Source organism: Juglans regia, chromosome 12 (genome assembly GCF_001411555.2).
Source record: "Juglans regia cultivar Chandler chromosome 12, Walnut 2.0, whole genome shotgun sequence".
Lineage (NCBI taxonomy): Eukaryota > Viridiplantae > Streptophyta > Magnoliopsida > Fagales > Juglandaceae > Juglans > Juglans regia.
This window is the reverse complement of record NC_049912.1, coordinates 26,141,046-26,156,297: the sequence shown is the minus strand read 5'-3', so window position 1 is coordinate 26,156,297 and position 15,252 is coordinate 26,141,046. Positions and strand designations below refer to the sequence as shown.

General features: G+C 38.6%; 1 protein-coding gene and 1 non-coding gene across 3 annotated transcripts; both read left to right on the top strand.

Annotated features, from left to right (window-relative positions):
• Positions 1 to 797: 797 nt before the first annotated feature.
• On the top strand, positions 798 to 14,729 carry LOC108983631 (GBF-interacting protein 1-like). 2 transcript variants are annotated; one of them, XM_018955335.2, is made up of 10 exons: positions 798 to 1,224; positions 2,730 to 2,773; positions 6,822 to 6,951; positions 7,701 to 7,827; positions 9,186 to 9,778; positions 10,757 to 11,096; positions 11,292 to 11,562; positions 11,770 to 11,862; positions 12,782 to 13,228; positions 13,974 to 14,729. In XM_018955335.2, exons 1-10 carry the CDS (start codon positions 1,044 to 1,046, stop codon positions 14,313 to 14,315), a joined length of 2,568 nt encoding a protein of 855 aa, XP_018810880.1. In that variant the 5' UTR covers positions 798 to 1,043; the 3' UTR covers positions 14,316 to 14,729. The 2 variants fall into 2 exon arrangements, with proteins under 2 accessions (XP_018810880.1, XP_018810879.1); XM_018955334.2 differs by having other exon boundaries at positions 859 to 1,224; positions 11,767 to 11,862.
• LOC118344079 lies at positions 6,369 to 6,469 on the top strand. The gene has a single exon (XR_004797846.1). It is a non-coding gene; the product is annotated as a small nucleolar RNA snoR97 (small nucleolar RNA).
• Positions 14,730 to 15,252: the final 523 nt, after the last annotated feature.

Genomic DNA, 15,252 nt, shown 5'->3' with positions numbered 1-15,252 from the left:
CATCAAGAATTTCATATACATTGGACTCAAACTGTGGTGTTTATGAAAATTTATCTTGGACTCAAACATGGTATGAATGAGTATATACAGAGAGTGAAAATGACAAAGTAAAAAATTTGGGCTTTTTTCCTTCAACTTTTCCAACAATCAAACCTATTCATTAAAATAGAGAATCAACGAATCCATAATAAGTCGATACCCAATATAGATTAAAAAATAAAAACAAGTTTCTAAACATTTCAAAAACAACGCGGCCACTAGCAAACAGATGGTCAAATCATCCATCCATCACCCCACGACCCATCTCAACGGTAAATAGTTCACACACCTAATGACCTTGTACTCATGTACAAAAACATAGTTACAAGGAGAGAGAGAGAGAGAGAGAGAGAGAGAGTCGATGAGGTTTACCAATCAGGGTTTTTTTTTTTAAAAGACTGTGTTGGTTCAGGTTTTGCAATTCGAATTCTGGATTTGTTTTGATTCGGGCCGGAATCCAGAATTGAAATTCAGTTTTTCAGGTTCCGGACCGGACTGACCCTTATGAACAGTGTTAATTTTGTGTACATAGAGGTAGATATCGTAAAAAACGATATATATTATTGTTTTGAAAAGAAGATATAGAATTCAAATTGGGCTGGAGTAGCCCAAAACCCAAATCATTTGCTGGCTGCCACAATTAGTAGAGAAATTAGGGCCCAATACCTGGCCCCAAAGGCCTAGGGTATTGACGTAAATGTAGGTAAAATAAAGGCCGAATGGGGAAAATATTAGGAGTTCGACGACTGCTTAACTGCACGTTTGCAAAACCCTCGCTCCCAAACCTGTCTATTTCCCCCTCTCTCTCTCTCTCCCCCCTTCTCTCTCTGCTGTTCTTTTCTATTTCCTCAAAAACCCTAACCGTTGCATCTCAACCAACGACATTGGGGTTTTGATTGCTACCGATACTTATTTATTGTACGTAAATACATATATATTTTGAATTTCGCTGTTGGTGCCCGGGACGGGGGGAGGTTTAGGGTTTTTGTCCGACAGAGTTTGAGATGGTCTCTAACGGCTCCGTAGTCGAGGGTGGTGAAACTCAGTTACTCTCTGCGCGCGTGCGCAGGACCATCCAATCCATCAAGGAAATTGTGGGCGACCACTCTGAGTCGGATATCTATGCGGCCCTAAAGGAAACTAACATGGATCCTAATGAAACGGCGCAGAAATTGCTCAACCAAGGTGGGGTTCATACTGGCTAAAGACTGTGTTTGTTTTGGCTTTATGCTTCTTCTTTTGCTTTGTTTTGGTTAATGGCTTGTTGTTGTTTTACTGATTTCTTGCTTGGAAGTTGGTTATGGTTGTCGATGTCGATGTTTTGTTTGGGGGTTCAAACCTATTGTTGGCTCACGCTGTTTTTTTGTGTTCGTTTATAACTTTATGCTCCCTAATTTTATTTATTTATTTTTTGCGTTTTGCTTGGTTTTGGTTAATGAATTTTTTTTTTTCTCTGATAACTTGAAGTTGAGTTTTAGACTGCGGATGAGCTTTTTTCTTATTTTGGGACTGGAACTTACTCTTTGGTTTTAGGCTGTAATGGCTGTAACTTCAGTTCACATTTGTGCATTAAATATACAGCTTACTGCAACTTTAAGTATGTGAATAAGATTCACGCATGATCTACAATAGTTATGCACTCATTTTTTACTCGGAATTTGTGCACCCCTAGGATTAGTCAGGACACTGTTTCGGATACCCAGTGCCAATAATTAATTAATTAATTAATATTATTTTTTAACTCGGAATTTGCTAGTATACCTTGAAAGCGAGTATTATTTCAGCAATTCAGTTTGTTAACTCATTCCCTCGATGTTATAATTGTTGCCCTTCTTGCTTAAAAATTGTAGAATAGATAGATAACACCTCTGGATAGATTGTTTTTCCACTACTTGATACCCAAGATAAGAAACCTACCTGGACCTAGCCTTACCCATGTCATGCGATATGCCACTTACAGAGGAATGTGCAAGATGGGGGTTGGCTGATTTACAGCTAATGTAAAATGCTCCTTTAGAAGTTATTTTTGTTCAAATTAAATATTTTACCTTTGTATTTTGTATTATGCCATCTAAAAAAAAGGTAGTAAAGGAAAGACAGAATGAATTTTCAGGATTTCAAATACAAGTATGTTGGAATGAAAATTGTAGAATGCTTCCTATTCCAACATGATGCGTCAGATCGTTCCTTGATTAAAATTCCTGGGGAACTTTGGCCCGGTCCCAACTGTTTAGTTTAGTTGAATATAGTTTATTGTTGCAGGAAGACAATTTTTTTTGGATCTGTTTATGTTTCATGAATTGAGAGAATTATGCTTACATATTATCAAATGTTATGGGTTCTCTCTTTTACAATTTTGTTGGGACTCTAATTTTTTCTGAAATACTTTGAGAATTTTTTTTAACACATAATAGATTATTTGAATGGCTATCTAGGATGCAATGTTAGTTGTTGCACGTGCTTTTCATAAGGTATTATCAATGACATGTGTTGGACAAGCTGTGATGTGACTATGTATTATAGGTTATTATTGCTGATGATCTCTTTGAAGGCTGAACTTTACAACTTTGTATGGTGCTTCCTGTCTGTTATAGAGCTGTACTTTGATTGCTTTGTAATGTGAACTTTCTAGCTTGTTTGGACTGTATTCTTAATTATATTTCAATGCAATCATGTTTTATATTTTTTAGATCCGTTCCATGAGGTCAAGAGGAGAAGAGATAAGAAGAAGGAGGTATGATATTTTTTTCAAGCTAATTTTTGTCCCTTTTCCTTAAATCACTCCTAATTTTTATGAGAATGTGAGGTTTTATTTGAATTCCACTAATTAGTGAATTTGATACACTTTCTTGGGAGTACAAATATCATCATTTTTATCCAATTTCTTGAACATTTTCCAATAGTTGAGCATATTTTGGGTACATTATTAGGATGTTTACAAGTGATAGGCCTAATGATTAATCGTTTGTATTGCCAATAATGTTGTTTAATCGTTTTATTTGGACCTCTTGGACCTTCGTCTAATCCCCGATATATCGACCTGGTCTAATAGTCATGGCTGGTCAAGATTGGATCGTTTTCTTGTTTCTCCTTCTTGGGAGGTAGATTACCTGGAGTTGTGTCAAAAGAGAATGCCTCTGGTGTGTTTAGGCCATTTCCTTATTTTCCTGGACAGCGGTGGCATTCATGGGGGCCATAGATATTTTAAGTTTAAAAATATGTGATTGGGAGCTGATGGCTTTGTTGACAAGGTTAGGAGCTGGTGGACATCTTATCAGTTCAGGGGTACTCCCAATTTCATTCTTGCTAGTAAGCTCAAAGCTTTGAAGCTTGATTTAAAGGAGTGGAATGCAAGTTTTTGGGAATTTCAATGGTCAGAAAAATTCTCGTATGGAGGAGTTGCAGGATTTTGGATTCTAGGGAGGAGGATGGGGCCCTTTCTGAGGAGGCATTTTTGAGGAAAAAAAAATGTGGTGGTTGATCTTGAGAGGGTGTTATTGATGGAAGAAATCTCCTGACAGCAAAAATCAAGGGCTCTTTGGTTGAAAGAGGGACAAATGTGCTAAATTTTTTCATAGGATGGCCATCTCGCATCGTAGGAACAATGCTATTGAGATGCTCCACTTTGATGGTTGTGTGATCTCATCTTCTCTTGAGATTCGGGATCCTATTTTGCATTATTATGAAGATCTTCTCTCCGAATCTGCATCTTGGAGGCCTAGACTTGACGGGTTGGTTTTTGACTCTCTTGATCCTCTTAGTGTGAGTTGGTTGGAGAGACTGTTTGATGAGGAAGAGGTTTTTCAAGTGATTAGTGGGATGGTCAAAGACAAAGCTCCTAGTCTGGATGGTTTTTTCAATGACCTTCTTTCAAGTTTGTTGAGAGATTGTGAAAGAAGATGTGATGCGGGTTTTTTTAGGAGTTTTTCTCTTTTAAGAAGTTTGAAAAATCTCTTAATGCCACTTTCATTGCCCTCATCCCAAAGAAACCTGAGGCTTTTGAGCTCAAGGATTTTCGACCTATTAGTATTGTGAGTGGGTTTACAAGATAATATCAAAGGTCTTTGCTAACCGTATGAGTAGGGTAATGGAGCAAATCATCTATAAGCCCAAAAATGCATTTGTTTAGGGCAGACAAATCCTTGATTCTGTGCTTATTGCTACTGAATGTCTAGACAATCGCTTGGGGGAGGGCGCTCCCGGTGTTCTTTGTAAGCTTGATATGGAAAAAGTTTTTGATCATGTGAATTGAGACTTCCTTTTTATATGCTTGGGAGATGCGGTTTTGGGGCAAGGTGATGCTCATGGATTAGGCACTGTGTTTCTATTGCCCGTTTCTAGGTATTGTTTAATGGCAACCTTGCTGGCTTTTTCCATAGCTCATGTGGCTTGAGACAGGGAGTCCCTTATCTCCCTTCCTTTTTGTCATTATTTTGAAGGTATTGGGACTGATGGTGGAGGCTGCTATTAGGGGGGGCTGTCTGGCTTTTTAGTTGGTAATGCCATTAACGGGTTTATTACTTTTTCGCATCTTCTTTTTGCAAATGATACCCTCATTTTTTGTGATGCATGTCGTGGTCATATTCAAGCCTTAAGGGCTTTGTTATTATGTTTTGAAGCTGTTTTGGGCCTTAGGGTGAATCTTGGTAAGTCGGAGGTGGTTCTAGTTGGGGAGTTGCATAGCATCAATAGTTTGGCAAGCTTGTTGGGCTATAAAATTGCCTATTTTCCTATAAAATATTTGGCTCCTGTTGGGGGCGCCTTTTAAGGCTCGTGCTATTTGAGATGTGGTTGTTGACAAAGTTGAGAGATGGCTGGCTGGTTGGAAGTGACTATATTTATCTAAAGGGGGTTAGACTTACTCTTGTTAAGAGTACTCTTTCTAATCTTCCCACTTGCTTTCTATCGTTGTTTCCATTGCCTGCGGGGGTGCCCAACCGACTTGAGAAGTTGTTTCATGCTTTTTTATGTGGTGGTATGAGTGAGGAAACTAAATTCTACCTTGTTAGTTGGAACAAAGTTTGTTCTCCTATTTTGGTTGGAGGGTTGGGAGTTCGTAATTTGAGGATTTTTAATCAGGCGTTATTGGGAAAGTGGTTATGGAGATATCTCAATTGGAAGGGGAGTCGCTTTGGAGGGAGGTCATTGATCACAAGTATGGTAGTGCTTGGGGGGTTGGTGCTCTAATGTAGTCCGGGGGGCTTTGGAAGTTCATTAGAAAAGGCTGGGAGAGCGTTGTTAGTCATGTGAGTTATGCTGTTGGTAAGGGATCTAGGATCCGTTTCTGGTTTGACAGTTGGTGTGGTGATTGGGCCCTCAATAGTGTGTTTCAAGCTATTTTTCAATTGGCTTCAGATCAGTTTGCTGCTGTTTCAGATTTGATTTGTCGTTCCAAGGGTGCTATTCAGTATTTGTTTAACTCGAGCTGTATGGGATTGGGGAGATCGAAGAAGTTTCAACTTTCTTCAGCTTCTTATACTCCTTGAGACTTGACGGTAATGTTGTGGATAGGATGTTGTGGACGTCGAAGGGGTGTAAAAAATTCACTGTTTGTTCGTACTATAAGCTATTGACTTTTCAGGATAGTCCTCCTTTTTCTTGGAAGCGTATTTGGAGGACTCATGTGCCTTCCAAAGTGGCTTTTTCATTTGGACTTCATCTCTTGGGAAAATCTTGATTCTGGATAATTTGAGGAAGCGAGATACTATAGTTATGGAGGTGCTTCATGTGCAAAATGAGTGGGAAAACCGTGGATCATCTTCGTTTGCATTGTGAGATGACGAGGGCTTTGTGGAATTACATCTTTCGTAGATCGGCTTGGCTTGGGTGATGCCATTGAGAGTGGTTGACTTTCGCATGTTTTGGAACGGGCTTCATGGTTGTTCTCAAGTGGGCGCGGCTTGGAAGATGATTCCTTTGTGTCTTATGTGGTGCATTTGGATGGAAAGGAATGAGCGGTGTTTTAATGACAAAGCGTTCTCTCGAACATATCTGGAATTTTTTTGTGCATGTTGTTGTTTTGGTTTTCAGCTTTAGTGAATAACGGATCTTCCATTCATGATTTTCTGATGTCGCTTTTCATATCCTAGAATGTATTTAGGTGTTTTCTTTTGTATAATCCCTGTGTACATGGGCTTCGCCTATACATTCCATCTCTAATAAAATCTCTTATTTTTTGTCAAAAACAAAATATTATGTTGTTTTAACAATGGTATAATGCCATGCCCTTGATCTTTTGAAAGATGTTGATCTATTAATTTCTAATTTCACTTTTAATTTTTTCACTTATAAAAAAAATTTCACTTATAATTTTAATGATACTATTACCAAATGTTTTGGCTGTAGAAATCCTGGAATCTTATCAATTTTTTGTTGTCAGCTTCATCTCTTTAATATTCCATGAGAATGGAGTTAAATGACACTACCATGGTAATCAATTAAATAAATTTGCGTTTGATTTTCTCATGTAAATGTGATGACCTTTTTGAAAATAGTATCTTATTTATTTTCCTCTCCTATGATCCAAGCATGAATTGTTTTGACTTTCAGTTTCATTCATGATTGTTAAGTTTAGGGAAAGCAACATGAGTCTGGGATGAGAATGAGGGAATTTGTGATTTATACCATGTCTTTATATATGTTGCCATCATATGATTAGGCATTTATCCTTGAGGCAATTTTTCGATGGTTTTGTTCATTCATCCTTTTTAGTTAAATTTATCAATAGTTTATGAGGAATCTTGGGTTGAGCAACATCTTATCAACAACTGCATGTGATACAGAATTTGGAGTACAAGGGCTCTGTGGATCCACAAAGTCATTCTGAGAATGTTGGTCCAGGGATGAAACTTCATCCATTTTCTGATCGTAATGTCCGAAGAGGAGGAGGCTATACAAGGAAAGCTTTACCTGGTAAATGGATGTCACTACCTTTTTCGTCTTCTTCTTCTTTGTTTTTTTCCCATATCTCCTAGTATTTTTCACATGAATATTAATTTTTAGACAAGGTACTTCACTGATTTGTGGTGTTCAAATATTCTTCCTATCCCCCCCCCCCCCCCCCCCAATTTTTTTTTTCCTTTTTAAGAACAAGCTGGTGATAATTTGACATTAAATTATTTTAGGAGATTGGACATATTCAGTAAATCTTCTGTTTCTGATTTCCTGGTTTTGTTATTAATAAATATACTTCTTTATGGATTTACCATTTGAAATTTGGATGAACTTATTCTCTATTGAAAGCAAATAGAACACCTGATTATTGCTTAATGCTAGATTTATCAAGTTTGTTGCTGTATGCATGTTGTACATGCTCCCAGTGCCAGTATGATCGAAGCACTAACAACCTAAGTGATGGGTATCAATTTAACGTAGGGTGGGCTTTAGTGGATTTATTTGAATAAATTTGTGTTCTTTCATCCTTGCACTAATTTTTCTTACTATATAATTCTGGTATTACTTGATACTTGATACACTTATAAACATATGTCCAGTATTGTTATTAATGTTATGGTTTCTTTGCACTTCATATTTCATATCTGTGCACGACAACCTTTACACATTCTGCGGAATGTTTATGAAAATGGATTGATGTATTTGTTGCTTCTGTTTAATTTTCTCTATGGACTGCTTGTTTATGGATATATACTTGCTACATGCAGGCGTCAAGTTTCGTGTTGTGAGAGATAATAGAGTTAATCAAAATACAGATAAAGAAGTGAAGCCTGCTTCGCCGCAACGTTCAAGGTCTACCAATGAGAAAGTGATCCCAAATGTTCCCGCAAAGGGGTAAGATTATTTACGTAAAAATGATTTTATTTATTTTTTCTCCCCATATTGCCTATACATATATGGTCTTAATTGTGCATCAGTGCCTCACTTTTTTTTTGGTTAGTAAAAAGAGAGATATATGAATGAATTAAGCATAGTCCTTGTACACAGGACATATACAAAGGAACTCTTAAATACATTCTAAAAGTGATAAATTAAAGACTGGAAATCCTGAACATTGTCCCCATGTAATACAATAGTGGCAAACTAACACATTAGAGTGTGGAGAAAAAAATTCTTCAACTCAGTCCTTGTGCGTTCCTTATCTTCAAAGCAATGCGCATTCTTTTCCATCCAAATATACCACAAAATACACAACGAAATCATCTTTCACACTGCTGCCACTTGCTTGCAACCTTGCAACTTTGACCAACATCCCAACAAATCTATCACCATCATAGGCATAACCCAGGCAATATCAACCCTCAGAAAGATCTCATCCCACAACACCCTTGTTACCTCACAGTGTAGTAATAGATGGTCCACAGATTCTCCATTTTTCTTACACAAGTAGCACCAATTCAATACTACACATTCTCTCTTCCTCAAGTTGTCCGTGGTCAATATCTTCCCAAGAGCTGTACTCCAAACGAAAAAAGCTACTCTAGAGGGCACACGAGACCTTCAAATATTATTCCTAGGGAACGGAGTAATCTCAAGTTGTGTTGTCAAGATGCTATAATATGCCTTAACTGTACATAACTTGTGGTTATTAGACCTCCACTTCAAACTATCTCGCTGTGTCAATGGGATCTCCGTGGAATATAATAAGCTGAAAAATTCTGAAACAATAGGTAATTCCCAATCATGGAAATCCCTATTAAAAAGGATATTCCACATGTGTGCACCATGAGAGAATATACGCACGTCAGCTACTGAAACTTCCCTATTAGCTGCAATACGGTATAATGCCAGAAAAACCCTTTCCAAAGCCTCATATAATATTATTTTGATCAAAGAATATGTTGGCCACGTCCAAATTAACTGCAACAATCGATTTCCAAAAGATATTGTTTTCGAAGATAAAGGAAGCCAGTATTCACCCACTCTGTATGTTGGATATTTAGACATGCTAAACTTGATAAAAAGCAATAGAAGCCCAAATGGAGATCATTGTCTTAGGCGTTTAGCCAAAAAATAGATGGGAGAAAAGATGAAATAACAAAGAAATATTGTCCTTTCTGAGGAAGCAATAGACTTTGAGGACAATGAATTTGGTAAATGCTACAATGGAGTGGAGCATACCTGAATAAGCACATACTCTGAATTGTATAATCGTATCATTTATATATGGTCCTTGTATGCCCTTTAAGCAGATTTACAGAAACCTCAGGCAGTCAGAAGCCCTCTGGTGGACGAAGTTCATCTCAGACTTTGAATGGGCTGAATGATTCACACAATAGACATCCTCGGGATGCCAGTTTGAGGAAAAATGATGGGAAAGTACTGGAGGAAAAGCGGTCTTCAGTTCCCTACACAAATTCCCGGATGCAAGCAGCAAAGTCAAACAACTCCCACCCAAGTCCTGCAAGTCTGGCATCAAGCAGTTCTGCTGTTGGGGTGTATTTCTCTTCCACAGACCCGGTTCATGTGCCATCTCCAGATTCCCGACCCTCAGGAACTGTTGGAGCTATTAAGCGTGAAGTTGGTGTCGTCGGTGTTCGTAGACAGCATTCTGACAATTCTGTCAAAATGTCTACCATGCCAAGTAATTCTTTTGGAAATTCACTTTTGGTTAAGGATGGTTCTTCAGAATCATTTCGACCCCTCAATGCGTTTTCTAGAACTGACCAGCGGAGCCAAACTACTGCAACTGATTCTGTTATTGCCAGCATGTCAGTCAGCAGATCATTCTTAAGCAACCAGAATAGTGGCAGGCCGCATCAACAACCTGTTAGTCATCAGAAAGGTACATGTCGAAAATGAGCTATGTTCTTTATAAAATGCAAATGAAGGTTTTTTTTTTTTAATTTGTGCTAGTTAAAATCTCAAAATTTATAATTTTGTGCTAGGGCGGGTTAGCGTTAGTAGATGATGGAAGAGCTTAATATTTATTCCTTCAGTACTTGGTTCCTTCGGGCAGCTGCAGTAGATTTAATGAGCCCAGTTTTCATGACTTCTTTCTATCTTTTTCTATTTTGTGCTTCTATTGTATACGTTCTTTGTATTTGGGCTATGTCTTTAGTGTTCTTCAATAGATCTTCCATTACCTGTATAAATAAAGGCCAGGTTAGAACTGTTCTATTGCCTATAGAGCCCATTTAAGCAAGATAGCTCTACAATGTGAATGCAAAACTAGAACGCCGGATTTAAGCTAATGAACAAAGGGGGGCTGAACGACAAGATGGAAGTGTCTTTGTTTGTACTTAATTTTTTTGTTGGATTTGTTTGACTGGAGTAAATGCAGCTTAAGTTCTGCATAGTAAGCCCAATTTGTTAAGCTACTTACAGCTAATTTTCTTGAATCACACACCACTGTATAAGATGGTGCATTTTTCTGTTTTTTTTTTTTATCTTCTAATGTAAAATGTTCTCTTTTTTTTCAGTAAATAAGAATTTTATTAAAAAGGCCTAATGAAAAATGTTCTTTTAGGAGGCATTTTTTTCCTATAAGAAATATTTTATATCAGGGTGTCATTACATTTTGATTAACGATGTAGTTATGTGCTGCATTGCCTTGATCGCTTCCATTTGGTGGTTTGTGTACTTGGAGATGTGCTTTTAACTTTGTTGACTAGTGTTTCCCATTTTAGTAGCTTGCCTTTGTTTGAGCTGTACTGGGTAGAGAAGAAAGAAGTGGGAGAAAAGGGGGCGGGGATCTATCTCCATTTTACATATGGCTGTTTATAAATTTTCGGAAGAGAATTGACCATGAGTTTTGATGCAGCTTCCCAGCATAAAATAGCGTGGAAACCTAAATCTAGCCAAAAGTCAGCTGTTAGTAGCCCTGGGGTAATTGGAACACCCACAAAATCTATTTCACCACCTGCTGAAAATCTAGAGGATTTGGAATCTGAAACAGACAAGTTGCAAGATAAGCTTTCAAGTGTAAACATCTATGAGAATCAAAATGTGATCATAGCACAGCATATACGAGTCCCTGAGACTGATCGCTGTCAGCTTACCTTTGGCAGCATCGGGACAGAATTTGATTCTTCAAGGAATCTTGTTTCTGGACTGCAAGCCGTAGGAACTACAGAAGAATCAAATGGGGACCCTGCAGCGAGGTTGGTATCGTATTTATATTCATGATACTGAAAAATCTTAGAACATCTGAAATGCAATTGATTATTTTGAAAATTCTCGTTTAAAATTTAGTTCACGTTTTGGAAATTCAGGGATAATCTTAGTTATAATGTATAATTCATTCAAGTAGTGTATAATCTAATCGAGAAGTTTTAAATGTTAATACATTATGGCAGTTTGTCGGCTTCAGCTCCCGAGTCTTCTGGCGATGATGCTTCTGGTAGCAGGCTGGCAGAATTACATGATGGTCTAGTTAGAAATTCTGGATCTGATTCTCCAGCTTCTGTAGTGGCTTCTGAGCATCAACTGCCTGATAAGAAACAGTCCTCAAGCCCTCAGAATTTAGATAATTATGCAGATATTGGATTGGTTCGAGACAATAGTCCATCTTATGCTCCGTCAGAGTTGCAGCACCATCAAGATCCTCCTGAACTATCAGGATTTTCGGTGAGTTCGTTTTGTAGATTTCTGACGCTAGTAAATTTTGCCTGCTAAACTTTGATTGTGACCAAGAAGGGTGAAACATTGCTATTTTCATGACGTCTAATGTGTTGTAAACTGGTGATTTTGTTGTATATGTAATTGATGCTATGAGGTATATGGTTATTCACTTCTCATCGTCCTCCATTGTGACTTGTATCGGTTTTCTAGCAGGCATATGATCCTCAGACTGGTTATGATATACCCTATTTTAGACCCACAGTGGATGAAACTATACGGGGCCAGGGTCTACCATCTCCTCAGGAGGTAAATCTGATTGATTTATTTTTAAATGCGCACAAAGCAGTGCTCATCACACTTGTATGAACATACCCTAATTGATTGTAATGTTTGTTTTGGTGGATGAACAAGAGCACCTTGGATTCTTTTCATTGTTTAGGGGCTTTTGGTTGTATTTCTGTTCATTTCTGTAGGGCATGTATGAAATTACAAAGAAGAGTATTTTACAAAGCATCAATGATTGATTGCTGACTGATCCTTGTAGTTATGAAAGTAATTTTTATGTCAGCCTAATTTTGATTAGTAGTCAAAAGGTTTGATATTTGATGTTCTTTGGGCATGCAAGTATACTTTTCATGTAATGGGCTTTTCGCTTCAGCCATAACCTGCAAAGTGAAATGCAGAACCACTTTTAATTTTGAAAAACACTAGAGAAAAAAAGAGATCTCACAAACTGACATGGTATAGTGCCAATGTGCCACATCAGTTAAGTTTTTTTTTTTCACTTCCCCCTGGCCCTCATCCCCATCCCCCCACACCCGTTCTTCTCCTTTCCCAGAGCCTAGAAAGCCAGAGAGAGAAAGAGTGCCGTTGAGGGGCAATGCGTCGGTGAGGGGTGACAATGATGACGTCCCCGTCTTGCTGGTGAGGGGCAACGACGCGGCATGCGGGGCGAGGAAGATGGCGACGATGTCAGTGAGGGGTGAGGAAGATGGCTGGGCTGGAGAGATGGGGGTCTTGAGAGTTTTGGGAAAGGGAGCGGGGAAGGGGGGAAAAAGAAAAAAAGACTGACATGGCATACTGGCACTGCGCCAAGTCAGCTTGTGGGATCCCCTTGTGTCTCTAGCAGCTCTCTTTATTTTAATTTACTTTACACACCTAGTCAACATCTTTATATTTGATGTTACCAGATAAATGATTTTTTTTTTCTTTCTTGTGAATGCAGGCTTTAAGTTCACATACAACCAACAGCATCCCTGCATCAACAATTGCCATGGTACAACAGCAGCAACCGCCTGTAGCACAGATGTACCCGCAAGTTCATGTTTCCCATTTTGCAAATCTTATGCCATACCGTCAGTTCCTTCCCCCACTTTATGTTTCACCAATGGCCATGCCTGGCTATTCTAGTAATGCTGCGTATCCTCATCCATCAAATGGTAGCAGTTACTTGCTCATGCCAGGAGGTAGTTCACATTTAAATGCAAGCAGCCTGAAGTATGGAGTTCAACAGTTTAAGCCTGTTCCTGCTGGCAGTCCCACAGGGTTTGGAAATTTTAACAACCCAACAGGGTATATTAATGCTCCTGGTGTAGTTGGTGGTGCAAATGGGCTTGAAGATTCTTCTAGAATCAAATACAAAGATGGCAATATTTATGTTTCAAATCCGCAGGTAAAATACAATTCTTGTTTTTTATATCTGAACCTACATGTATATTTGATCTATCAAAGAGTCTCATCCAAGTAAGTTCAATGTGGGGGCCTCAGTTGTAATTTATGGATGTCTCTTTATGCCTAGGTATTCCTATTTATGGCATTGTTCTCTAATAAGTTTGGACTGTTGGTTTTAAAACTTGCACTTATGACTAAGAAAAACAATGTATTTAGAATTCAAAATTTCAATTTTTGGATGTTGATTAGGCCATCAATTAGCAGGCTCATATATAGGTATATTAGCTACTTGTCAGAAAATAGATCCTGACTTGTTCGATTACAAAGCAGCTCGTAATAGCTTTCAGACGCAATTTCCTCATTGCTAGCATCATCCTGACTTCTGCTATATTTCTGCTTCATGTTACCAGATCTGCTTCCATACCAGGAGGTGCCTGCCGTATCAATTTACAATTTTTTAGCATAAAAGAAATTTATACAGGATAGGAACTTGTTTATTTTAGATTTATTGCGCTGCAATTGCATGCTCTTGGATAAGAGGTACGCCCATTAAGGGTGTACACTTGCCTTTGAGTGTGCTTGGATGTTTCCTCTCGCCTTTTGCTGTGCATTTTCAATCAATAAAATTTGGATGGCTTACATTTGTAGCTGTTAAAACACCTTTCTTTTTCTTTTCTTTTTTTTTCAATTGCATTTTACTGGGGTCATTCTGCTCGAATTCTTATTTTCAGTATATGCCATGGCAGGCCGAAGCATCTGAAATATGGATTCAGAACCCAAGGGAGCTTCCAGGTATGCAATCCACTCCGTACTACAACATGCCAGCGCAATCGCCTCATGGTGCCTATATGCCATCCCACACAGGTCATGCTTCCTTCAATGCAGCTGCTGCACAATCTTCACACATGCAATTTCCGGGTATGTACCATCCTCCTCCACAGCCTGCTGCAATTACCAGTCCACACCACTTAGGCCCAGCTATGGGAGGTAATGTTGGAGTTGGTGTGGCTGCAGCTGCTCCTGGGGCTCAAGTGGGTGCCTATCAGCAGCCCCAACTGGGTCATCTCAATTGGACGACAAACTTCTAAAAGAAATGTGAAGTTAAAACCCTTTGCTTTTAAGGGTTTGTAGTAGCTATAGAAAAATTTCAGTTTTTTATGAAATGAATGATCAATTTCGTTCATCTATTAAATGCGGCTGGTTGTGCTTTACTTTTAGTTCCTGTTGTTTGCAATCGATATGGCATATATTTCAATTCCGATAGTAGGAATTAGATCCTCCTGGGTGAGTTCCATAACGGATGGGTTTCAACCTTGATAATTTGAACTTGCTAATCCTATAGTTGCTGGAAATTTTGTGTAATGAGTGCAGGTTGTGGCTGCGAGCAGCCCCTAATACTTTGTACGGCTAATAGTTGCTGGCAAAAAATGTAGATTCTTTGTTCCCGAACCTAACTCTGTATTGAATGTATTATTCTATCAAGTAATGCATTTATGGGATCACAATGGAGCTTAAAATATTACTTAATGACAGATAAGGTAGAGAACGCCCATGTTTAGTTTTACTTGCTTTCACTATGCGTCGTTGGACTAGAGAACTTTATTGCAGACGATGTGAATTTGTTGTATTCTTGCTTTCCCTTTTCTTTTCCAGTCATAGCTATCAATGGGCAATGACCACGAACAGAGGAAGCCCTTTGGTGAAGGCTTGGGTTGAAGTGTCTGTGAGTGCTTCGTGGAGCTCGCCATCGGTTGAGTCCGACTCTAATTACGTGGGTGGAGAAAAAGACTTATTTTTGAGTCTCAGCTCTTTCTTATATTGAGTTCGACTACGGTAAATTTACATTTCTTTTTACAATCAGCGAGCGCCGAGTGTGGTATCAGTTGAGTCTCAGACTGATATGTATTCGTGCTAAAATAAGCATCGTAATTAGAGCTCGGGAGTAGTCGACAACACCCTCATGATCGGGTGGTGGGGATTGTATGCTCGAGGTTCTGTGCATTGATAGACAAGTCAGACAGACGG

Coding starts and splice junctions, on each gene's coding strand:
- LOC108983631 (XM_018955334.2), top strand. CDS start 1,044: ATGGTCTCTAACGGCTCCGTAGTCGAGGGTGGTGAAACTCAGTTACTC. Junction 11,097..11,291: donor AATGGGGACCCTGCAGCGAG/GTTGGTATCGTA, acceptor ACATTATGGCAG/TTTGTCGGCTTCAGCTCCCG. Junction 13,229..13,973: donor TTTATGTTTCAAATCCGCAG/GTAAAATACAAT, acceptor ATGCCATGGCAG/GCCGAAGCATCTGAAATATG.